The sequence below is a fragment of the Bubalus kerabau genome, chromosome 9 (genome assembly GCF_029407905.1).
Source record: "Bubalus kerabau isolate K-KA32 ecotype Philippines breed swamp buffalo chromosome 9, PCC_UOA_SB_1v2, whole genome shotgun sequence".
Lineage (NCBI taxonomy): Eukaryota > Metazoa > Chordata > Mammalia > Artiodactyla > Bovidae > Bubalus > Bubalus kerabau.
In genome coordinates this window covers 67569277-67596031 of record NC_073632.1, presented here as the reverse complement: position 1 = coordinate 67596031, position 26755 = coordinate 67569277, and the positions used below count along the sequence as shown (strand labels likewise).

General features: G+C 39.0%; 1 protein-coding gene and 1 long non-coding RNA gene across 8 annotated transcripts in view; one reads left to right on the top strand and one right to left on the bottom strand.

Annotated features, from left to right (window-relative positions):
• The window catches only part of MAP3K7 (mitogen-activated protein kinase kinase kinase 7), a 63651-nt gene extending 46359 nt beyond the window's left edge, over window positions 1-17292 (bottom strand). For 3 of the 5 annotated variants that reach the window (XR_008698306.1, XR_008698305.1, XM_055535466.1), the window contains exons 1-2: window positions 16917-17283; window positions 3106-3216 (exon numbers count right to left, since the gene is read on the bottom strand). Coding sequence is in view for 3 of the 5 variants with exons in the window: in XM_055535466.1 (XP_055391441.1) it covers window positions 3106-3216; window positions 16917-17036 (231 nt within the window). In the remaining 2 variants the exon portion in view is untranslated. Of the gene's footprint in view, window positions 1-3105; window positions 3217-16916 lie in introns of all 5 variants that reach the window. The other 2 variants (XM_055535468.1, XM_055535467.1) reach the window with 2 other exon arrangements.
• A 164-nt stretch (window positions 17293-17456) lies between these two features.
• The window catches only part of LOC129619946 (uncharacterized), a 95657-nt gene continuing 86358 nt past the window's right edge, over window positions 17457-26755 (top strand). For all 3 annotated transcript variants that reach the window (XR_008698309.1, XR_008698308.1, XR_008698307.1), the window contains exon 1: window positions 17457-17578. This is a non-coding gene — a long non-coding RNA (uncharacterized LOC129619946). The remainder of the gene's footprint in view (window positions 17579-26755) is intronic.

The window sequence follows — 26755 nt, the reverse complement described above, 5'->3', positions numbered from 1 at the left end:
AATCCTCACAACTTTGCAAGGCAGGTATTATTATTTTCATTTTAAAGATGAGGTACCCTGAAGATAAGGCTCAGAGTAGGTTAAATGAGTTGCTAAATACCCTAGAGCTAGGAAGTAGTAGAACCAGAGTTTGAATTTTGGTTTGTCTGACTTAAAATCTGTACTCTTGCATTCTCTTCCCTCCACCTCCTATCTCCTGAATTAATTCCCTCTTCTCAGTTCCCATTACAACTGCCTTTGCCTTAGCAATTCCAATCTGAACCAATGTATTAATTAATTACTATAGCCTCCTTCTAATTGGTCTCCGTACTTCCAGTTTTATCCAATCAAATCCAATCCAATGATTCATAGTGAGATCCATGAGTGGTTTGGCTGTACTCATTTCTCTTGCTCTATATCTCAAATTAATATCAACGTATCCCCCCAAACTGCTCCATACTCTTTCTTCTCCCCCTTTTCTGCTTCTTCCCCTTTCTTCTTCCTCTCCTTCTCTATTATCTACATAATACTGCTGGCTCATATGAAGCCCAAAGGTAAACCTTTTTGCCACATGCTACTAGAAAGCTGTACTTTTCTACAGCCAACATTTCTAGATTTTTAGTCCTAAGAGACTTAATATCACTATTTATTATATTTCACCGTGTTAAGATTCTGAAGTACTGAGCTTTAGATAGCAGATTGTTCAAGCATTTACTCTTGCTCCCCCATCAAATACTACCAAAAGAGGAAAGGTACTTTTTTTCAAGACAAACTCAGAAAGATGAAGAAAACATGATATGAGGAAACAGCACACATTTTTTGAAGTTGGAAAGCAAATGAGTAGCAATAACTGACACTGCAGACCTAAAAGGAAATGAGAAAAAGTGAGAAGCAACCAGATTTAACTCTAAAACCTCCAAAAGGTTGGGGAGTGAGGACAGTACCAGGCAGCTATTCACATAAGCAATTACTAATAAAAGGACAAAGAGATCACTTAAAATTAAGCCAAAGATTCCCTCCTTCCCTGTCTTCAAACAGCTAGTGAAAGCCTCTTTATTGTCCCAAAGATTAGAGATTAAGCAATAAATGCTGGAGAGGGTGTGGAGAAAAGGGAACCCTCTTCCACTGTTGGTGGGAATGCAAACTACTACAGCCTCTACGGAGAAGTGTGGAGACTCCTTAAAAATCTGGAAACAGAACTGCCATACGACCCAGCAATCCCACTGCTGGGCATAACACCGAGGAAATCAGAATCAAAAGAGACATGTGTACCCCAATGTTCATCGCAGCGCTGTTTATAATAGCCAGGACATGGAAGCAACCTAGATGTCATCAGCAGATGAATGGATAAGAAAGCTGTGGTACATATACACAATGGAGTATTACTCAGCCATTAAAAAGAATACATTTGAATCAGTTCTAATGAGGTGGATGAAACTGGAGTCTATTATACAGAGTGAAGTAAGCCAGAAAGAAAAACACCAATACAGTATACTAACGCATATATATGGAATTTATAAAGATGGTAACAATAACCCTGTATGCGAGACAGCAAAAGAGACACAGATGTATAGAACAGTCTTATGGACTCTGTGGGAGAGGGCAAGGGTGGGATGATTTGGGAGAATGGCATTGAAACAGGTATAATATCATATATGAAATGAATCGCCAGTCCAGGTTCGATGTATGATACAGGATGCTGGGGGCTGGTGCACTGGGATGACCCAGAGGGATGGTACGGGGAGGGAGGTGGGAAGGGGGCTCAGGATGGGGAACACGTGTACACCCGTGGTGGATTCATGTTGATGTATGGCAAAACCAATACAATATGGTAAAGTAAAAAAAAAAACAAAAAAACACAACAAGATTAGAGGTTGATCCTTTGGAGAAGGTATAATAATATCTTCTCTAAATATAGATATATATTTAATGCAGAGATAAACACAGAGATAGAAATATAAAAATACCTTCTTTAGAGAAGGTGTGAGTTTGGATTGAGGGACATCAAACAAAACTAAGGATGAGCTCAAAGTAGTTGCCTCTGAGAAGCAGAAAACTTGATGAGAGGAGATACACGGGATTTTTAATAAAAATGCATGGAGAACCATTCAACAATTTAAATCACGTGTATCTATAACTTGGATGAAAAATTTTTTCCTCCAAGCTATTATCATCTTTTTGACTGGATTCCTAGACTTTAATACATATGATTTTTATCTAGTTTTAGGAAACTGCCAATACAACAGTATCTGATCAATATCCTCATTTAAACCATAAATAAAAACTGTGAATAAGGCAAGATAAAGCCAGACTGTTGGACTACAGATCATTTTTCCTCATGATGACATCAAACCATTCATCAGTATCTCTCAATTCATTCAACTAATTTACAAAATCTACTTCATCATATCACAACTAATTTCTCATTTCCTCATGTTATGCATTTAAAAATATCAGGAAGTATATTTTGACATTATAATTAAATAAAATCACAGATAAAAATTCAGAAAGTTTATAAGGTAAAGACCACTTCTGTTGACCAATGGAGTTAAAAAGTTATAAAATCACTGATTTATTCAAATACTGTAATCTAATATAGAAAACAGCATAAAAGAATAAACCTGATAATAAATAATATCATGATTATCGAATTCTCCATCATCAAATCTGTAAGAGAACAGCTATAAATTTTCATGCTAAATGAGAAAAGCCAATTTGACATAATTTTTCCTTAAAATAATCTCATTCGAATTTCTTAAAATGTTCAGTCAAAAATGAATGCATAAAATTTCCCTTCTTAACTTTAGATAATGGGAGAGATTACCATTTCTATTTTAAAATTTAAATTCTATGCCTTGAAATAGATCAGAATTACATGGAAGAGACTGTATTTTAATTCAGGGATGACTTCATTTATGCAGCTAAATCTCTCTTCTAATTTTTAATCAGAACTAAGAGTATGAATGAAAAAATGTTCCTATGGCATTCCCTTTAGTTCAACTAAATTGCTGATGTTTAAGAACACAGAGAAATAACAATTGAGAAACACTTTGTTTTTCACAAATATCAAATTCACAGAGTATCTTAGGTAAAGAACTATACAACAGAAATGACTTTCCAACTTACCTCTACAATAAAAGCTTTCCTCTCAGATTCACTTTCTATTTGTTTAATGGCAACATCTTTTGCTCTCCACTTGGCTTTGCATACTACTCCAAAAGCTCCTCTTCCAACAACCTGAGTTAAAAGCAAACAAACAAAAAAACCCCATGAGAATCAGAAACAAATAGATCCACCCACCATATAATGCTGAAGCAAACCTGAAAGGTTAAAGAAGATTTTAGAAATCATCATGATCTGGATTTGCCACAGAGCCAGTATGAATTTTCATTAAAACAAGGAGACAATGAAAGGCACTGTCTCTGTCTTTGAAAGTTTATAGTCTAGACACCTCTTCATTCTCAAAACCAAAACCAAAAAAAAAAAAGGACTCTTAAAGACAGAAAACAAATTAAGACAGGCAAGATGAATGAGAAGATACAGAGAAGATGGTTTGGAAAAACAAAAACAGAAAGTAGAAACATAATCAATGTTTTAAGCTCTTATATTTATGAAATTAAAAATAGCTTTTAAATAGTTCAGTGGGGTAGGGAGTAGAGGGGAAAGGATAAAAATATAGATGATAAGACTGGCCATTGTGAAGGACAGACAAAACACAGCATATTATACACTGGAATGTATTTGTCAAGAAAAAGGAACAAACAACTGATACATGCTACAACTTGGATGAACCTTAAAAACACTAAGCTCAAATGACAGGCACAAGAGACCACACACTGTACGACTCCAGTTATATGAAATGTCTGTACAAGGCAAATCTTTGGGGATAAACAGTAGGTCAGTCGTTGTTTGGGGCTGAGAGTGGAAACTGGGAGTAACTGTAAACGGGTAGGAAGAATCCCATTTCGATGAAGAAGAATCCCAGGCGATGAAAATGTTTGAAAACAGACTTCTGGTGATGTTTGCACAACTTAGGAAATTGTACAAATTACTGTACACTTTAAGTGGCTAAATTTTATGATATGTAAAATATATCTCATTAAAGTTACTTTTTTAAGTTACAAAATAAAAACTGACCACATGTTGTATTATTGTTGAAGCTGATAGGTAGCTCTCGAGTTCATTCCTCTCTCATGCTACTCTACGTTTACTGATGTTCGAAATTCGCCATTATATTAAAATAACAACAAAAGAATAACTTTTGATACTTGTTAGAACAAAATCAGTCTATTTTATCACTGAAAATGACCTTAGTTATGTGCCATTTACTTCAATCTTTCAAATTCCAAAGGATCTAAGTACCTCCTTAAGCGAAAAATCTACAGTTCTCACCAATGATGTACCTTCTATTTAGTAGGCACTGAGCTGAGAAGGAAATGGCAACCCACACCAGTATTCTCGCCTGGAGAATCCCATGGACAGAGAAGCCAGGCAGGTCATGAGGTCACAAACAGTAAGCTACAACTGAAGCGACTTCACATGCATGCACGCAAATCTGTATCATGCATCAGAAAGGAGCAGTTACATCTTCTCTTGGAGGAAGTCTTCACTTTAGGCAAACTTTTTCCAGAGTAAGAAACAGGTGCTAATAGATACCAGGATAGTTAGTTGTAAGCTGAGATGGATGGCCACTCTAGCCATAACTCAAATTCCACTTCAAACATTACACAAAGCAGTATGGACATTTCTCATGTTGCTTAATGTATAAAACTACCCAAATAGTTAACATTCAGTGAATGTTTACCATGTGCCAGGTACTAGTCTATGTGCTTAAGTGCATTAACATATTTAATCCTCCTCCATTTTAAAGGTAAGTAAACTGAGTCACACAGTTGCTAAGCTGCCCAAGATCACAGGGTCAGAGAAGCCAGGATTTGAAACACAGAGTATATAATAAACAATTCACTTTATATTCAGCCCTTGATGTCATTGTTGTTTAGGCCGTAAGTCGTGTCTGACTCGTCTGTGACCCTGTGGACTGGTGCCCACCAGGCTCCTCTGTTCATGGGATTTTCCAGGCAAGCCTGGAGTGGGTTGCCATGCCCTCCTCCAGGGGATCTTCTGGACCCAGGGATCAAACCTGCGTTCCTGCTTGGCAGGTGGATTCTTTACCACCAAGCCACCTGGGAAGCCTGTATGCCGTCAGCCTAAAGGAAACTGAGTTGTCTTGATTCTGGTGACTTTTCTTTTTCCATTCCTGGTCCTTGGTGCTCATGGACCTCCTGCTAATTAGGCTCTCACCCTCCTCCGTACCTCTAATAAGGGAAAGGAGTCAATGTCACTTATTTGAACTTTGCATCCAATTACTTTAACAATGAACAGCGATTGGCTAAACCTGGTACCTCTGGAATAATGGAAAGAGCACACCTAGGATCTAAACCCGACAGACTTGAGTTTAAATACAGATTCTGTTTGCCTGCTAGCTACCAACACCGGGCAAGTTAATGTCTTTGAGATTCTGTTTTCTCAACAGTAAAAGGAAGATGTTTACATTTTCTTCAGCATATTATCTACAGGGTTCATAAGTTAAAATCAGACATTTTCTTACATACCACAAAAGAATAATAAGTGCTTGGAGTTGGGTATGAATAAGTTTGAGGAGTTATACTCCTTATTTCTTTCAAATTAACCACAATGAACAGCACACCTAAAATGAATTTCAACATTATGACAATATCAGGTAAAGAAAGAAAGGATGGAGACCAGCCTATCTGTTAACAGTACTATGAATAATGACTGGGAAGTAATTTAATATATTCTCCAACTATGTATTTATAAAGGGTGGCTCAGGTCTGACTGGCAAAGAGTTGGACACGACTGAACAACTGAACTGATACTGATACTGTTGGCTCAGACAGTAAAGAATCTGCCTCCAATGCAGGAGACATGGGTTCAATACCTGGGTCAGGAAAATTCCTGAAGGAACGGCTTCAGAAGGGAATAGCTAACCAATCAAGTATTCTTGCCTGGAGAATTCCAGGGACAGAGGAGCCTGGCAGGCAACAGTCCATGGGGTCACAAAACAGTCAGACAGGACTTAGTGGATAGTAATTTCACTTTTCTTTCCCTTTTCATGTATTTACAGATACATCAAAGCAACTGGTACTCAGCAGGTCTCTTGTTTCATTTGCTATTCTCAAGAATGCCCACATAGGGATTTCAAACATTACATTTGTGTATCATGCATCTGTTGCCAAAACTGTGTAAGGTGTGCATGACTAATTGTGATGCTCAAGTGCCACCTAGTGCTGAGATGATGGCTAACCTGAGCCTGCAACTTAAAACCATGAGAACAAAATGTGGGCAACTAAGGACATGATAAACTTTCTCCCTCTCATTTACAAAAGCAATTTTTTGGAAACACTCTGAAATATAAAACAAGCATTTCATGTAAGGTCCATGAACTTATTAAGAAGCCTCTGCGTGCATCAGGGCCACGTGGTATTTCTCCTGTATGGTGAAACAACAGATCTGAAATGATTAAAGTTCAAGACGCCTGAGGTTGTACAGGTAAATTGAAATACATTATAGAAAAAAATAACTTGTGAATTCAAAGGTCAGAGGCACAGAATCAGTGCTTAATGAATTACATTTCTGTGTATGTAATGATTCTCATTACTAAATTCCAGTGTGTGGAGGGGGATTTCCCCACACTTTCAAGCAATTCTCAGATACCAGCTGGATAGCCTACCACTGAGTTCAATTCTGACATCATCCACCTGGAGACAGCATCAGATCCCACAGGTTAAGTTCTGCGAGACTGTGTTGTACCCTACCTCTCCCCCACCAAAGGCTTCTATGCCCTCTCTGTGCCCATGTGTTCGCCAACCTGGAAGCTCTCTGAAACCCGTCCTTCTGGGTTTACGTGAAGCTTCATTAAATGGGCGTGAATGATTAAGCTGCTGGCCACTGCTGATTGATTAAACCTCCAGCCCTTCTCCCTCCCCAGAGGTCAGAGGGGTGGAGTTGAAAGTTCCAACCCTCTAATCACATTGTCAGTTCTCCTGGCAAGCAGCCCTGTTCTTAGGTGTGGTCCGAAATTAACCTCAGGACATCTTTATCTCTCATCACTTACAAAATTCAGAGGGTTTTGGGAGCTGTGAGCCAGAAACTGCAAAGACCAAATATATTGAAGAAATATTTTGGTCATCTGAATGACCAAGTACATCTGTGCTTAGCCACTCAGTCATGTCCAACTCTTTGTGACCCCATGGGCTGCAGCCTGCCAGGCTCCTCTGTCCATGGGGATTCTCTAGGCAGGAATACTGCAGTGGGTTCCCATGCCCTCCTCCAGGGGATCTTCCCAACCCAGGGCTGCCGCATTGCAGATGGGTTCTTTACCATCTGAGCCACCAGGAAAGCCCAAGAATACTGGAGTGGGTAGCCTATCCCTTCTCCAGGGTAACTTCCTGACCCAGGAATCAAACTAGGGTTTCCTGCATTGCAGGTGGATTCTTTTCATATTTCTTGTAAATCACCATATCACAGAATCAAAATGTGACTTCCCATCTTTTCAAATGGCATAAATATTAGGGGTAAAAGAAAAAACATAAAGAATTGATCCCTGCCTTCAAGGGTTGAAAGTGAGGTAGAGAAGAAATTCAAGACAAAACAATAACACAGACACACACAGACACTTCCCAGCTGAAAAGGGCCAGAGATGAGAGTCTATGATGGTAGCTTTCAGGACAGACTTAGGGATTCGAGAGTAGAGAAGACTTATTTCCATGCCCCCTCCTCCTCAACTTCTCACAGAGATCTCCAGGAGAAAGCAGCCTCACAGGACAGGCTCTGCCAACATGAGAAGCTGCAAATGAGTTAAGTGTGGTAAAGGAGACAGTCAGAGGGAGGCCCCACATTCTTTCAGCCTTGACAGAACATGGAAATGATACAGAAAAACTCCTGCCAAGAGAAAAACAGGATAACTGAACACTAAAGTGTCTTCTGACTGCAGGAAGGAGGCTGTTGGATGGCAGACAGCTCAAAATACAGGGAGCTAAATGCAGAGCTCAGCTGAATCTCAGAGAATCAATGAAAGCCAAAGGGGAGGGCCCAGTTAGCAGGCGGGGAGAAATGGGTAAGGTCCCCTGCTTTCAAGGGGTGAAGTGAGGCTAATGCCAAGAGAATGATGAACTGCATTTATTCCTTAAACCAGTATTTCTTGAATGTCTACTGTATTCAGCTACCATATGGGATACAAGAGATATAGCCGTAAATAAGACAAAGGCCTAGATCCACATGAAATGTACTTTCAATTTAAGTGGGAGATAGGGAGAGGAAAGAAAAGACAGTCAACAGACAAAAAGATGGGGCTTCCCATGTGGCTCAAGTGGCAAAGAATCTGCCTGAAAATGAAGGAGCTGTAGGAGATGCAGGTTTGATTCCTGGGTCAGGAAGATCCCCTAGAGGAGGAAATGGCAACCCACTCTGGTATTCCTGCCTGCAGAATCCCATGGACAGAGGAGCCTGGTGGGCTATAGCCTACTCTTTGGGTTGCAAAGAGTCAGACATGACTGAGCACGCATGCATGTGAAACAAAAAGATGAATAAGATAAATAACAGCTTATAAAAAACTGCCACGGAGAAAAAGAAAAAGTTGAATAATGGGACAAACTTACGTGGAAATTTATGGCTGGATAGTATAAAAGGCATCTGACAGCTAAGCTAAGTCACTTCAGTCGTGTCCGACTCTGTGCGACCCCATAGATGGCAGCCCACCAGGCTCCCCCCTCCCTGGGATTCTCCAGGCAAGAACACTGGAGTGGGGTGCCATTTCCTTCTCCAGTGCATGAAAGTGAAAAGTGAAAGGGAAGTCGCTCAGTTGTGTCTGACCCTCAGCGACCCCATGGACTGCAGCCCTCCAGGCTCCTCCGTCGACGGGATTTTCCAGGCAAGAGTACTGGAGTGGGTTGCCATTGCCTTCCCCGAAAGGCATCTGAGGAGGTTACTAATTTCATATTTGAATGACACAAGGAATGAACCAAAGAAACTACTGATGTAAGGACACTAAAGAGGGGAAAAAACCCTACAATTCCTATTCAACATTTGAACCCCATCTACAGTTTAGGCATTATCCTACACATTCCAGATATAGAACTAAACAAGTTAAACTAAAATCTTTGTTCTAACTACTTATATTCTCTGTGTGCAGGGAGACAAAGAGGAAGCAAGATGTGAGTATACATAGGTTTATATATATATATATATATATATATAAAAAAGACAATGTTTTAAGAAAATGATAAATGCACTAAGAAAAGAAACAAAATTGCATGTGTGTGTGTGTGTGTGTGTGTACACATGCATGCACTCCTCCCACTCCAATTTTAAATTAGGCCTTACTGAGAAAGGTGACATTTTAATGATGACCTAGAGAAATACTTGGAGGGTTTGGTGTAAGCAGGACATAGTGGGAAAAGGGAAGAGTGATGCAGGATAAAGCCAGAGAGACAGACAAAGTCTGGATCCTGGAGGGTTCTTGGCACAATGAAAAGGAGTCTGAATCTCAGTCTAAGTGTGATGGGAAGCAATTAGAGGAATTTAAGGAGGAATGTGATATGATTTTACATTAAAAAAAATCATTCTGGCTGTATGTGAAGAATGAATTGTAAGGAAGCTAGCTTATGTATAGAGAGAGATCAGGCAGAAGGCTGTAAAAGCAGCCCAGGCAAGAGAGAAGTGCTTTGAGAACAAGGCTGATGGTAGTACAGAAAAATGAGCGGAACTGGGATATGTTTTAGCTTGTTATTGTGTTTATGTGCTCAGTCATGTCCGACTCTGTGACTCCATGGACTCTAGTTCACCAGGATCCTCTGTCCAAGGGATTTCCCAGGCAAGAATACTGGAGTGGGTTACCATTTACTACTCCAGGGGATCTTCCCTACCCAGGGATCTAACCTGAGTCTCCTGCCACTCCTGAATTGCAGGCAGATTCTTTACCTGCTGAGTCATCAGGGAAGCCAGGGAATATGTTTTAGTTGTTGTTCAGCAGCTAAGCCGTGTCCAACTCTTTGCAGCCCAATGGACTGCAGCACGCCAGGCTTTCCTGTCCTTCACTATCTCCTGGAACTTGTTCAAACTTACGTCCTCTGAGTCGGTGATGCCATCCAACCATCTCATAAAGCATATGTTTTAGAGGTAAAGTTAAAAGAGCTTGCTGATGATCTGCATGCAGGCAGGGCAGGTGGACAGGAAAAGACATGAGTCAATTATAATGTCTAGATTCAGAAACAGTTTAATAAAGGATAAGAAAGGATGAAGCAAGCAGATTTTCTTTTTTTTTTTAACAGCACAGAGTTCTGATTTACTCATATAAAGCCTAAGATGCCTATTTAGATATCTGAGTAGAGATATCAAGAAAGAAAGTGGAAACATGAGTCAAGAAGTCAGGCAGAATATTAAAGACTTGGGAGAGTCACTAGCATTTAGTTGGTACTTCGAATCAATCCCTTGGGTGTGGTGACCAAAAAATAACACGTGAACACTGGGGTCCCGGAACTGAGCTTTGAAGCACTTCAACATTTAGAACACAGGGGAAGAAGAAACCAGCAAAAAGAAAGCAAATATAAAAACAGCAAAAGCATTAAGTCAATGGCTCTCTAAGTGTAATCTCTGGGTCAGAAGTACTTGCATCACCTGGAAATTTGTGAAAATGTAATTCTCAGGTTCCCACCTAGAATTACTGAGTCTGAGGGTCGGGTCCAGCAATCTGGATTTTAACAAGCCCTTCAGGTGATTTTGATATTTGAGAATGACTGTATCAGGTTGTATTAAAACCATAACTAACAGTGAGACAAGATATCTCATTGGAAACCATCACACAGACCAGAGAGCCTTCGCTTACTGCTGATACGGTCTATGGAAGTTTTTCAGACCACTGACATGATATTTTCAGCAGGAAGAAAGGAAAAGGAGAATTCTTGAGAGCAATGCATTGTTGTTCTTGACACATGGTATATCAGAAGAAAACAGTGGCATAGATGGCAAACTGAGACACAATGGCAACTGAGGTAAATAACAAAAGAAACTAATATTCAAACTTCAAAACAATGAAAGGAAGTCACTTTTTACTTACTACCAAATTTCTAATTCAAGTTCACAATCAAATATGCTTTTTCGATTGTACTCATAACATATTATTATTAACAATTATTGTGAATGGACAGCTCTCCCCAAAGATCAGTTTTCACCAAGAGTGTAAAAAATGGCATATGTCCAAATTACCAGTATCTCCCCCAATGGACACATCCATCCAAAGTGGTGAACCCAGAAATAAATATTTCAGATATTTTTCACAATCCCTCATCTATAAAAATAGAAAAACAAAGGAATGCAGCGAGAACTTTGGTTTTAAAAGGGAAGTCAAATGAGAAATATTTCCTTCTGAACATATGACTGTTTTCTAAATTAAAATGTTTTCAGATTAATTCTCTTATTATATGTACCTCTCCCCCTGTGGTTTAGCCCTCATGGTTTGGGATCCACAATTTTAGTCTCATGTAGTAAAGCAGATTTAAATTTAATTTCTGAATATAAAAAAGCGCAGCAGAAGAATATGAAATGATGGAAGAAAAATATTTCCATGCAATTAATACTAAAGGCAAAAATACCAAAATCAAAATTTGGTGTACGGGTTCAAAGAAAGCAACTCCTTTAAAAACTAATTTCTTTAAGATGGACAAACACTCCATTCCTTTGTCAAGTCAGGTTTTTAAAAACAAAAAAACCATCTAAACGAAAACTAAATGGAAAAGGGTGTGCACCCTTGCACTCTTAATTTACTATGAAATAATTCGTAATTGAGTCCAATTCATGTTATTTTTAGTTCAGTGACTGTAGCTGTCAGTTTGCTTTGGCCCTGACCTGTGATCTACGTGAATGGACCCTGGCCGTGCTGCCATTGCTCTGGCTAGAAATTTGGGACATGACAGAACAAGCATAGATCTGAACATTTATTAGAACTTGGAGAACTTCAATATCTATTAACTTCAATAGAACTGCCACCTGCTGACAAGACAGACTTTATAACACAAAACTAAAGTTGATTATTCAGACTTTTTAAAATCAGCCATAAGACATCTGACCCTTTAAACAGGCCTTTCTTTCAAATAATATGCACATGTCATCTTTTAAGTTACACAGGCACACTATAAATGTTATCACTGTGGCTACCTCTTCACTGTGATAACAATTACACGTTTCTCCTGAAACCAACAATCAAGTTTCACATGGAAGTGCTTATTAATAATTCTGAATATTCTTAATATTAATACTAATTACAAATCTATAGACAGTTTATTCAGGCCACTATAAGTTAGGCTCTCTCTATTATCAGTTGCCCACACATTTAACATAAAAAAATCACAAAATGTACAACACTATCAAAGCTCTTTCTGTATTTCAATTTAAAACAAAACCTCTGCATGTCTCTAAGAACATATAAAGTATCCAATTATTATATGTGCATTGCACATATGCTATTCTTAATGTCAACACTGTGGATCTCCCCTTTAAAAAGTGACCATGCCAAAAAGGGTCTTTTTAGCATTTTAGTAAAGGCCCACTAATACATGGCTTGTATTGTTATAGCACCTGACCTCTGCAGAATCTTTTACCCCTGGTTAAACCAAACTATTTGCTAGGTATAATTAATTGCAATGAAATCAACATTTGCAAAGAGAATCAGATTTTATTTTTAGTGTAAATGCTGCGTTAGCCAAATCACTAACTTATCTTAACCTCTGGTTTAATCACATAAAAGAACCAGCTCACATAAAGAGAACCAGATGGACACTAGAATTCTCATGATTATGCTGCAGTAACTTCATTTACTCATTCAGCAACTGTTTATAGAAAACCTTTGGATGCTAGGCATTGGAGTTAAAAGTGTGAATCAAGTTAAACTTTGCTGAGGGATACCTACTTTCAGTGACAGCTAAGTGTCATGAAGGATATTAGAACTGACAAAGATCTAGGTTGCTCAGGGAAAGCTTTTCCAAGGAAGTAACACTGGAGAAGGAAATGGCAACCTACTCTAGTATTCTTGCCTGGAGAGTCCCACAGACAGAGGAGCCTGGCAGGCTACAGTCCCTGGGGTTGCAAAAGGTGGACACGACTTAATGAATACACCACCACCACCACCACCACCATCTGAATGGGACTCGAATGGTGAGAACAGGTCAATGAAATTCTAGGGAAAAGAGCATTAGAGGCAGAGGAACAACTACAAAAAATTCATTTTAGTATCTTTCCCAATTTAATGCTTACTTTATTCAAAATCTAGTTTCAAAATCTTTCCTGCTAAATGGAGCCTTCTGTGATAAACTCTACTTTCAAATTATTGCTTAAGTGTGCAATTCACATTACATTCATAGTTTTAATTTATGGTTCTGAAAATCTAGTCTCAGGATAAGTCAAAGTTTTTAAGAAGAGAACCTTAGGATCCTTCACTCATCTTTCATAATCTTAGCACAGAAAAGAATGTTCATTAGGTGCTGGAGACCAGCTATTATAAATGAAATTGGTATTTTGTTTCCCATTCTTACAATAAGGTTTGGCGACAAAGTGACTTCCGAAAGAACCGAAGGTACCTTATAAATCCAAGAGGAAAGAGCAAATGACTCAGGAGTGTGAAATCTCAAACTCAATTCCCTGCTCTACCATGTACTTAGATATAAGGCTTCTGGCAAATCAAACCCTATGACTGGTTGTCAATACCTATAAAACGGGAGTATCGTTTGCCCTATTTAATTAGGATTAGCGACTTCACTTTCCCTTTTCACTTTGATGCATTGGAGAAGGAAATGGCAACCCACTCCAGTGTTCTTGCCTGGAGAATCCCAGGGATGAGGGAGCCTGGTGGGCTGCCATCTATGGGGTCGCACAGAGTCGGACACGACCGAAGTGACTTAGCAGCAGCGGTCATAAACCACATTTCATCATGATCACTGTCCTTAAAGCTGACTGTGGAAACAGAGCATAAATGCTAGAAAAAATGTGAAACAGTAAGTGTGATTTCATTTTAGAACTGGAAGAAACCTTAAATTATCTTGTTCAATCTCTCTTTTTACGTGAGAAATCAAGAAGCTCAGAAAAATGACGTGATTTGCTCAAAGTTACTGAAATACATGATGGCAGAATCAGTATGGCATCTATATTTTCTAAATGCCCAGCCCAGTACACTTTTATTTTAACCACACCACACTGCCTCTATCAATTCTTGCAACCTAGTCCCCAATGTGCTGATAGATAACTTACAATTCAGTCAGATCCAGAATGATAAAAGCTAAATGACTTAAAAATTTTAAAAAAAGCCTACACAGGTTTCTAATGCTGAGACCTGATAACTTGATATCAAAACTGAATTTAGAAAGTTTCACACTGATTATTACTGAGTCATGGTATAAGAAATGTAAGGATTAAAATCAGCTGATGCCTTAAAAATATGCATCTGTGAAATGAGTGCATATTTGGCCTATGGTCAGAGTATTTTTCTTTATACACAGTTTCTAACTGAATCAGTATAATGCTGATTCAATTACACTGTTATTTGAGAAACAGAATATGATTTTCTTCATTTGTAGGCAATATACTGGTACCATATAAAATAATGAAATCAATATAAAATACTTTTTGTTTCTAGTCATCTTTCTCTGTTTCTCTTATTCATGATTTTAAGCTGAGAGCAGAATCTAAGTTGAGAAATAATGAGTGCCCATGGTGCTTCCTAGATTATATAGTAATACTGCTTTAATGTGAAAATAAAGAATATGATGAAAATTATGTAATGGTTTTAACATTAGAAAGGTCTAAGTTCAAATCTTTAACATGAAAATAAACTGAGTAATAAAAACTGAAAAGAACAAAATTAAAAGACTACCTAACGTAAGAAAATTTCATCTAGAAACAAAAATTTACTCTTCAGGAATGTCCTAAATCTACTAAAGAATAGTTGAAACGTCATCTAAACTAAAGGAAGGGTCTTTGGAAACAGAACCCAAATAGGAAGTTAAATAGCTTTGGGGAAAGAGTAGTTAAAGGAGAGATGAGACTTTACTAATAGCCAAGAACGTAAAATGCTTCAGAAAGCAGTGCGGGAAAACTAAGGTTGTAAAAATCAGATGATGTAAGTCTCTGAAAACATTTGGTAGACCACGAAGTACAAGTTATTATTATATAACAATTTGTAGTCTACAAGCATAGCAGTTCGCCACAGAGTAGACGTAAATGCTTATTTAAAAACTGCAATTCTTTTATACTGACTCACTGAATTTTTATTCTTAAAAAAGAAAGAATGTTAGCCATGAAAGCGGGATCAACTATCCAATTCTGAAAAAAGAATTTATCATAGTCTCAATAGAAAAACACACACACACACACACACACACACACACACACACACACAAAACCTCCCCCTCTTCCAAAATATGGGTCCTTCTTTTAGCCATATGACCTTAAAGGAGGTCACAGTTCCTCTCTGGAACTCAGTTGCCTAGTAATGTGTGTCAGGCTCTGAGTTGGATGTCTTGCATGTATTGCCTAATGAAGTCTCATACAAATAAAATGAAGTAGAAATTATAATCATTTTATAGTTAAGGAAACTAAAGCTCAAAAAGGTTAGTCAGGAAACTTGCTCCAGATCACACAGCTAATAAATGGCATAGCTGATACACTGAACCTTCATCTAACTCCAAGGGTTTGCTCTTCCCACTTACCCTATCTTGTAAAATGAGGCTGTTTTCAGCGATCTTTAGGATTATTTTAAGCGTAAAAATAAAGTAATCCATTATTCTTCCAAAACATGCATAGGAAAAAAAAAATCATTCGTTGAAGGATAATTATCTCACTACTTTTAGCTTACCACTGTCTAAAAGTAACTTAAAAATTTTAAAGTAGAGACAATTCTCTGAGAACACGCAGGATTCTCGTGGGTGTATGTAATGCAGGGTGCTTAGTAAATTTCTTAAATGATAAACAAATGGTAAATAATAAATACTATTTCCAACCGAAGTTTTAATACTTTCTAAAGTGTCTTTAAAATATACATAGCTTTCAGTTTTCTAAATTTTATGGTCTATACAACCAACCTCTGTTCATTGAAAAGAAGCAACGTGCTAAAGGCACATTGTTACCTTGCTCCAAAATAATTTTAAATACTGCAGAATAAAGGATGTATTCAGGTTTTATAACAGCGATTTCTGGTCTGATCTCACATTCTAGTTGTCACTGAAATCACTCGTTATTTCTTCAGAATATGCTACCTGAAACATTTTTTCATCCTGAACCAGTCTACATTACTAATGGTGAAATTAGCCTAAATTAGTCTAATTGAAGGCTATTAAATAACATTTAATATAGCTACTGCTCTATGGAATTGGCGAAACACCTATTCGGTACCTGGAAAAACTATTAAGACTTGTGGATGTATTAATTTACGAAGCATCCATTGAGCACCCACTGCGTGCCAGATGCTGAGCCAGAAGTCGAACATAATATATTCCTTGACCCTTAAGAACACCACGTTTTGGAGAACTAAAACTCCAAAACGGCCATGGTCTTTGATATATTTTACTACTTACAGATTCTAGAACTGGTGGACCAGACGGTCGCACCAGTTTATCCTTTTCCGTTTGAGATGATCCAAACTCCAAGCACCGGAGTATTAAATCCAAACTCAAGAGTGCTAAAGTGAGAAAAAAAGAGAGCTACCCCAGAGCAGCTGAACGCGGAGAGCTCCTTTACACCCGGTCTCTGTGGGGTGTGGGGATTCCCGGGTGGGTCCCGAGAAATAGAGGGGTTGGGGAGGCGCCTTTAGAGTCAGGACCAGGCAGAGTCCGGGACAGGCCAGGGCCCGAGCCTCCGTGCCAGGCCTCGCTCACCTCTTCCACCTCGATCTCCTTGTAGTCTATCTCTTCAAAGTTGAGGACTTGGGAGGGGGCTTCGATCATCTCACCGGCGGAAGACGAGGAGGAAGAAGAAGCGGCGGAGGCTGTAGACATGATCCCTCGCGGAGCCCGGGGGGCCCGGGAAGGCTGCCGCCCGGACAGTCCGGGGGAGACCCGCGCCCACCCGCCTCCGGACCGACCTTCAACCTGGAGCCACGGCGATCCGTGGCGGGGACAGGGACAGCGGCCACAGCCGAGTCCCGGCTCCGGCTCAGCTGCGTTTTCCGCCGCCCGGCCCCGCCCACCTAACTTCCGGTTCCGGCCAGAAATCGGAAACAAGAGGAGGGCCTTGAGATCAAGGGAGGGGAGGGGAGAATTCGGTAACTGAGACGGAGAAAGGAAGGACAGGTTGGGGGTGGGGTGGGGTAGAGGTGGGGTGGGGGAGGGTGAGAGGCTAGTTTGGACCTGAGGGACAAATTTCGCGAGACCTTTATTAAGGGCCTTCAGCAAAGCGATGATACCGCGAGAGCTGACCTGTGACGTATTTAAAACGCGCGAACGGAAGTGGCGCAGAGCACGATGGAATCCCAGTACGGTTGGTCCATTAGGAACCAGCGGGAAAGATAAAAGCTACAGTTTCAACTTTGTTTGGTGAAGTATGTTTTGGCCCCGCTCCCTTTTCTCTCAGAGACCTGCAGATGGACGGGGTAGTATTGGATTGAGTTTTTGTGATGAAGCTTACTATTCAGTTTCACTCCTAAGCTAAACTGCACTATTTCTTAAAAAGCCTAGGAAAATGTATTTTGTGTTTGGAGGGAAGCGATTTGCTACTGTTACTTTGAGCCAGTCCCTGATGCTATCAGAGATTCTAAAGAAAATAATACACAGCGAGCCAGCGTATGTAAACCTGAATAATACTATATAGGCTCACGAACAGAAGTTAATTTTAGGTAGGGTAGATACTTATGATTTGGCATAATTTGTCGATCATTTGAACTTATAGGATGTATTGGTACATGTCGGAGTGCAGTGCTTTGTGCTGAATGCTTTACATTTATGTATCCATATTTTATCATTAACAGTAGCCTTGCAAATTAAATATTTTTGTTGCCATTTTCAGGACAGGAGTAAACAGGCTCGGGAGTAAATTATGATTCTCACAAGCACCTAGCTCAGTATATTTCGAAGGTGAAAAGTATTTCCTGTGTTGTACTATCAACACAATTTTTAATTTTAAACTATCTGTTAAACATCAGTCAGTTTGACCTAAAGCCTAATTGGGAAAATTGGAGTTAGAGATGAAGAATGAAACGTTGTGAAGGTCAAGTTCTATCTCAGTAGGAGACCAAAAAGGAAACAGAAAGGAGAAAGTGAGGGGAATGGTGATGGGAATATCAGCGGAGGAGAGTTTTTCAAGTAAGGAATAGCTAACCAACGTTTGGATTCCGAAAAGGTCATTGAATTGGGCAATTAAGAAGTTATGAACTCCTGGAAGACAGTGTGTCTTTTTTTTATTTGTAGTGTTAATAACAATGATAATTTGGTGAATGGGTAAGAGAATGGAAGAAAGAATAATTTCTTTCACAGAGCAATCTCTGCGTGATCTTACCCAGGGTATTGACCACTTTTATGATGATAACTCACAATCTCTTCGAGTTTTCAAATTTTTCCTGAATTCTGGACCTATTGAACATATCTGTTTAGACGTAACTTAGCGCATGAACTTTAAGATTCCAAAAACAAATACACAAGTTATCACCTACTACATATATATTCTTTGTGTGCATTTTCTGTCTCCATGAAGGATCCCATTATCTACTCAGTTGTCCAGGTGAAAAATCAGAGCTTTATTTCTGTGTATTACAATAAAATGATGCTTAATTAGTGCACTAATAACTAAATAGAATGGAGAAGGAAATGGCAACCCACTCCAGTATTCTTGCCTGGGAAATCCCATGGGCAGAGGAGTCTGGAAGGCTACAACCTATGGGATTTCCAAGGCAAGAATACTGGAGTGGGTTGCCATTTCCTTCTCCATTCCTTTTCCAGTCGGACACGACTGAACAACTAAACAAAAAACAACCACCAAGTGGAAGCATATTAAATTAATGGGATAACCATTTTTACCTGTCATTTCTTTACTCAAATTCCCAAACTAGGATGGTCACCTTTTAACCTTGTCCTTTCACTCACAGGTCATATTTACTTTTTCTTTAACACTTTGATCTTAAAACAGTGGATGCTACCAAGTGGGAATTCAAGAGATAATTCTTTTATGTTTTGGCTGAATGAATACTTTTGCCAGTCCTAACTTTCATGGAGTGCATGATCTGTTTTCTGTACCTTCAGTTTAGAACTAAAATACTGCAGACAAGGGATTAGTCACCATAGTCATGATGGTGTTCTGCTTGTTTTTTTTTTTCCCCCAAAATTTTGTTATAAAAATATCGAAATACAGAAAAGTTGAAAGAATTTCACAGTAAACAACTATATACTTACTGGTAGGATGCTATCATTAGCATTTTACTGTACTTGTTTTATCATATATCTGTCTATGCATCGTCTCATGTGTACGTCTTTCTTATTTTGTTGGATGCATTTCAAAGTGAATCTCCTTCATGATCTTGAACATCTACCTTAATACTTCTGCTTCTATATTTTATGCATAGATTTGGACTTCTGATGTTGATAGTAATCTAAAATCAATCCTTTTGCTATTTGCTTGCAGTTTTTCTTTTTTCTTTTTTTTTAAAGTCCCAGCTCTCAGCAGTGCTTATGACTCCGGATCTTATCATCCTTAAGGCCCAGTGTACTGCTCTCATTCTGTGATTTGATTTTATGAGCTGGTTCAGTTCAGTTCAGTCGCTCAGTCATGTCTGACTCTTTGCGACCCCATGAATCGCAGCACGCCAGGCCTCCCTGTCCATCACCATCTCCCAGAGTTCACTCAAACTCACGTCCATCGAGTTAGTGATGCCATCCAGCCATCTCATCCTCTGGCGTCCCCTTCTCTTCCTGCCCTCAATGCCTCCCAGCATCAGGGTCTTTTCCAATGAGTCAACTCTTCGCATAAGGTGGCCAAAGTACTGGAGTTTCAGCTTCAGCATCAGTCCTTCCAAAGAACACCCAGGACTGATCTCCTTTAGGATGGACTGGTTGGATCTCCGTGCAGTCCAAGGCACTCTCAAGAGTCTTCTCCAACACCACAGTTCAAAAGCATCAATTCTTTGGTGCTCAGCTTTCTTCACAGTCCAACTCTTACATCCATACATGACCACTGGGAAAACCATAGCCTTGACTAGATGGACCTTTGTTGGCAAAATAATGTATGCTTTTTAGTATGCTATCTAGGTTGGTCATAACTTTCCTTCCAAGGAGTAAGCGCCTTTTAATTTCATGAGCTGGTACATTCACATTTTTCATTTAAGCTGATTCAAGTTGTATTTTTGTTATTTGCAATTAAAGAATCATAAATAATATACTTTGAATCTAGAGAATTGAGGGAGGGGAATTTTAATCAGTTCACCTGAATTTTGACTTTGTATTCCTTTTAATTTTTTTAACTTTCATGAGTTAAGGATGGAAGCTTAGACCTCACAATTTCATGTGAACTTCAGTCACTTGTCTATAGTGTCTCCACAAATTTCCAGATATCCAGATGATCACGATGGTGTGATCACTCACCTAGAGCCAGACATCCTGGAATGTGAAGTCAAGAGGGCCTTAGGAATCATCACTATGAACAAAGCTAGTGGAGTTGATAGAATTCCAGTTGAGCTATTTTAAATCCTGAAAGATGATGCTGTGAAAGTGCTGCACTCAACATGCCAGCAAATTTGAGAAAAACTCAGCAGTGGCCACAGGACTGGAAAAGGTCAGTTTTCATTCCAATCCCAAAGAAAGGCAATGCCAAAAAATGCTCAAACTACTACATAATTGCACTCAACGCTAGTAAAGTAATGCTCAAAATTCGACAAGCCAGGCTTCAACAATACATGAACTGTGAACTTCCAGATGTTCAAGCTGGTTTTAGAAAAGAGAGAGGAACCAGAGATCAAATTGCCAACATCTGCTGGATCATCAAAAAAGCAAGAGAGTTCCAGAAAAACATCTATTTCTGCTTTATTGATTATGCCAAAGCCTTTGACTGTGTGGCTCCCCACAATAAACTGGAAAATTCTGAAATAGATGAGAATACCAGAGCCCCTGACCTGCCTCTTGAGAAATCTGTATGCAGGTCAGGAAGCAACAGTTAGAACTGGACATGGAACAACAGGCTGGTTCCACATTGGGAAAGGAGTATGTCAAGGCTGTATATTGTCACCCTGCTTATTTAACTTCTATGCAGAGTATATCATGAGAAATGCTGGGCTGGATGAAGCACAAGCTGGAATCAAGATTGCCAGGAGAAATATCAATAACCTCAGATATGCAGATAACACCACCTTTATGGGAGAAGGTGAAGATGAACTAAAGAGCCTCTTGATGAAAGTGAAAGAGGAGAGTGAAAAAGTTGGCTTAAAGCTCATCCAGAAAACGAAGATCATGGCATCTGTTCCCATCACTTCATGGCAAATAGACGGAGAAACAGTGGAAACAGTGTCAGACTTTATTTTTTGGGGGTCCAAAATCACTGCAGATGGTGATTGCAGCCATGAAGTTAAAAGATGCTTACTCCTTGGGAGGAAAGCTATGACCAACCTAGATAGCATATTAAAAAGCAGAGACATTACTTTGCCAACAAAGGTCTGTGTAGTCAAGGCTATGGTTTTTCCAGTAGTCATGTATGGATGTGAGAGTTGGGCTATAAAGAAAGCTGAGCACCGAAGAATTAATGCTTTTGAACTGTGGTGTTGGAGAAGACTCTTGAGAGTCCCTTGGACTGCAGGGAGGTCCAACCAGTCCATCCTAAAGGAAATCAGTCCTGAAGGACTGATTGGAAGGACTGATGTTGAAGCTGAAACTCCAGTACTTTGGCCACCTGATGCGAAGAACTGACTCATTTCAAAAGACCCTGATGCTGGGAAAGATGGAAGGCGAGAGAAGAAGGAGATGACAGAGGATGAGATGGTTGGATGGCATCACCGACTCGACATGAATTTAAGTAAACTCCAGGAGTTGGTGATGGACCGGGAGGCCTGGCATGCTGCAGTCCATGTGGTCGCGAAGAGTTGGACACGACTGAGCAACTGAAGTGAACTGAATATCAAGCTATTGAACTGGACTTGAAGTCCCTCCCTGTTTGAGCACTCTGTACCACCCATCCTCAGTGTCAATACATAACAGAACAAGTTTTGTATTTTACCCTGTTAGTGTGACTTTGTTATGAGTAACAGAAAACTCAAGACAACATTGCTTAAACAATAAAGGGGATTTATTAGCTTAGTTAAGTTGAAAGCTAAGAGCTAGAACAGACTTAAGAGCGTCATTTGAATCATTAAGTTACTGGTAGCGTCAGTAATTGAGTTTCCATTGCTTGTCATCTGCTTTTTGTGATATTTGCCATTATTCTAGAACAGAGTTTCTCAATCTTTTTTCCCATTGTTAATCCCTTAAGGAACCTTTTAAGACTTTTTCTTAATAGCTCCCAGAGTTTTTACTACTACATATATACTGTGTAATCTGTTTATGTACTGTATGCATATTTTTGGTTTATACGTAAAGACAGTAAATTTTTTTTCCTCTCCAATTTCACCCACTGGGAGATGATATCACCCCCATTAAGAATGCATGCTCTAGCCATTTCATTTTTCATGTGACATATCACATTGTCTAGTACAATGACAGCATCTCTTTTGATAGCTGCTTCAGAAGAACAAGGAACTTTAAACTTTGGCAACTATACCCTTGACTGAAGAATGGAGATGGGGTTTGAAGTTATGAATGTCTTTATCTTAGATCTAGGACTCACTGAGTTGTGAGGTTTGAGAAGAAGGAGCTGCTAACCAGAAGAAAGATCTAGAGACTTTTAAGAGAGCAAAGCAGGGAATGGTTGCTGGGAATGCAGCCAACAAATGTTCATTATTTATATGTCTATTCAGGTTGTGCTCTATACTTAGAAAGTGTGTCTTTACTGTGTCCCAGAACCAAACTAGCCTACCACTCAAATATTCTTTATAGAAAGTTCAGAAGTAGTTTTCCACTGTATTCAAAACTGCAGTTTTCTCACAGAAGAGAGCCAAGCCCTTAGCAGTTTTGTGAAAGTGCTGGAGAGTGGCTCCCCAAATTCATGCATTTCGTTGATATTTGGGTTTCTTTATTCCATATACTCCCCATATCTTCATTCTAGGTCTTTCACGGTCCATGAGCTTCTGGGAGGGTTTGTGTTCCAAGTGTCCACAATGTGGCTGGTCAGAGTGGGCCTTCAAAAGTGGAGTAAAGGTGCAGCTCCAAGATGTTCTCTGACATTATACAAAGCTAGCATTTCTGTTTGCAGCTGATGTTCTTTTTTGTCCCCATCAATTGTGTTTGTGGCGAGGCACAACTTTGCTTTGATGGTGCCCATGTGTCCTGCCGATAAAATTTGCATCATTGTTTTTTAAATTCTTGATATGAAACAATGTAGCTGCTTTCAAAATCTATTCATATTATCCCAAGGAGTTTGAACATTGTATTTGCCATTTAAATAAGAGGAAGAATTGTTTAGAGAGTTTTAAATTACTATTTCAGCTGTTGTAAATTTTTAAATGGTTGTGAAAATATTTAAAAAGTTTCATTTTCTTGTATGAATATATGTTCTCTTTGATAATGACTATCAAGAATTTGAAGAGTTCATTTTTAAGTCTTGATTAGGATTGTTAGTAGGTATTTCAAGTATAATATAAAGTCTTATATTAAAAAGTTAGGAAGGAAAGCTTATAAAAATTTCTCTTAAAATTTTGAAAAAATGTGTTTGATGTTTACAAGGATTCTTTTGATGTTGTAATGCTTTATTTTTTAAAATAACCCAATGTGGGAAAAGCAGGGTTTTTTTTGTTTTGTTTTGTTTTTTAAATTAAGCCCAAATAGATTCTTTAAAATCTTTTCCAGTTTATCCCAGAATATTTTGCAGTATTATCATCTGTAACCTGTACTATGACGTGAAAATTTTGAGATGCTAGGAGGGTGTTGCAGTAGTAATAGAAGTGTTAGTGATTTGAACAATATAGATCGTGGCCACAGGGGTTACGGATAAATGGATTGAGAGATACTGAGGAAACAGAATTGGTGGGACGTTGGGGAAGGAGACAAAGGAAAGGGCAAAAGGTATACAGGATGATTCCCAGATTTCTCACTTGTGCAACTCAGTTGGGAAGGGTGCTATTTTCAGAAGCAGGGAAGACTGGAACAAGATTGGGGGAAAGGAGAATAAAGAGCTGTTCAAGACACTGAGCTCAAGATGCCTGAGAGAGTTCCAAGTGTGATTATCAAGTAGGCAACTAATCTTAGGGAAAAAGGCAGTGCTGGAGAAACAGATACTGGCCTATTGATGGTAATTTCAGTCATGGAAATGCACAAGATTACTTAGGGAAGATGTATAAAATGAGAAAGAAGAGGAATTAGAACCTTATGGGATAAAATCTTTAAGGTAGGGGTAGAGGCAGAGGAACTGCCAAAGAAATTTGTGGAAAACTAAAAACTATGATATTGTGGAAATCAATATAAAAGGATATTTCAGTGTTGAATACTTTTCAAGAAGCTAAACATGAGAAAAACTTGGAGTATCCATTGGATTTGGGTCTTGCCGCCTGAAGGTTAGCCAAGGCAAATCTCTATGTAGGGAGGGTGTGGGAATGGGCTCCAGTGGGTAGGTTGGAATGTCCACATGTGAGTGGTGTAAGGTTCCTTGCAGTGTAAAATTAGGTCTAGCATAGGAGGAGTGGGGATAGGTCAGGAGCTTATACCACTTGCATTCTGGTGCAGGATGGAATTTGTTCCCTTTACCAGTTATTTTGAGTTAGAAGTTATAAATATTTTGACTTACGTATGTGAGCCTCTGTTTGTATTCTTGCTCTGGACCCTACAAATGTTAGAAGGCCTGCTTTTATGAGAGTTAGATTTCTTTTCTCATGTACTAGTGGTCTACAGGTTGTTGTTTTTGTTCTTCAGTTGCTAAGTCGTGTCCGACTCTTTGCAACCCTATGGACTACAGCATACCAGGCTTCCCTGTACTTCATCATCTCCTGAAGTCTGCTCAAACTCACCTCCATTGAGTTAGTGATGCCATCCAACCGTCTCATCCTCTGTCGTCCCCTTCTGCCATCAATCTTTCCCAGCATCAGGGTCTTTTCCAAGGAGTTGGCTCTTTGTGTAAGATGGCCAGAGTATTGGAACTTCAGCTTCAGCATCAGTCCTTCCAATGAATATTCAGCCAGATCCCCCAGAATTCTGACTGCTTCCTTCAGTTTCTTTTTGTGTTTTATGGGACATTGTTTGAAGTATTATTTCTTAATATCCTTCTGTTCAACTTCACTGTTCAGAGTCTTCTCCAACACCACAGTCCAAAAGCATCAATTCTTCAATGCTCAGCCTTCTTTATTATCCAACTCTCACATCCAGCTACTGGAAAAACCATAGCTTTGACTATAGGGACCTTTGTAGGCAAAGTGACATCTCTGCTTTTTAATATGCTGTCTAGGTTTGTCATAATTTTTCTTCCAAGGGGCAGGCATCTTTTAATTTCATGGATGCAGGTCTACAGGTAGGTAGATTTGCAATTTCTCTAATTTCCCACTGATGTCTTTCTTATCATTTAGATCTTGGCTCAGTTACCTCCACTTCTGCTTCCTACCGCTTCACTTTTTATCCATTACTCAGTTTTATTTCTCTCCCTTTACCTATTTGACATTATCTTATTTGTTTTTATTGCCTTGTTTGTTTTCTGTCCTCCCACCCTCTCCCCGCTCCATGGGATGTCAGTTCCACTGGGACAGGGATTGACCGTAAGCCTTGTGTTCACCACTGTTGTCTCAGGATTTAGAACAGCACCCGAAATGTAGACACTTAATAATCTTCTAAAACTTAAATGAGTATCCACATTTCTAAGTAAATGCTGTTTATTTCAGGTATAAGGAATAGATTAACCAAATATTTCCTATAATATCACTGAGGAAAGATTTAATAGATAGCTAAATTGACATACAAGTAGCATACCTAATTATCACAGAGATTTCTTAAGTATTTGAGAATTTTGAAGGTGCTTTGTTCTATCGGTCAATTTATACCTCTCTTCAGTGTTAAAATGACTAATGTTTAGATAATTCACCTTGTGTGTTTTGCAAGGGTAAACTTTAGTTCTTCTTCCCCAATACTCACTACTATTTAATCCATTTGAATTATTTGTTTGTTGAAGTTTAGTAATAAGGTGTTATTGTGGCACTGATGATTGCTTTCAGACGTAACTCGTATTTTAACCAAAACAGATGCAAAATCAGACAGGATAGACATTTTTATTCTCTAAATGTCTGAGGCAAGCTTAAACACTCTGTTGTACCTCAGCATCAGTTTTTAAAAGCAGAAATTTAATCAGATAACAACATACTTCAGAAATAAAAATGGTCTTCATAGAAATAGTGCTTTTCACTACAAAAGGGCATTCATTAAATGTTTTCTTTCACAGACCAATATGTCAGATCAGTGTTCCTAGACGGCCTTTTTCAGAAGAAATTCCAGAAACAATTTGGCTTCATTTACGGGAATGAATAAGGGTGTTTCATTTCACACAGCCTCAGGGAATCACAAATTAAAACTTTCCACTAAAATGGATGCCATCTACTATTCATTATTTCAGCAAACAAACCACTCTTCTCTGCTGAAGTTGCAATCAGGGTAAGGGATAGATAGTACTTGAAACC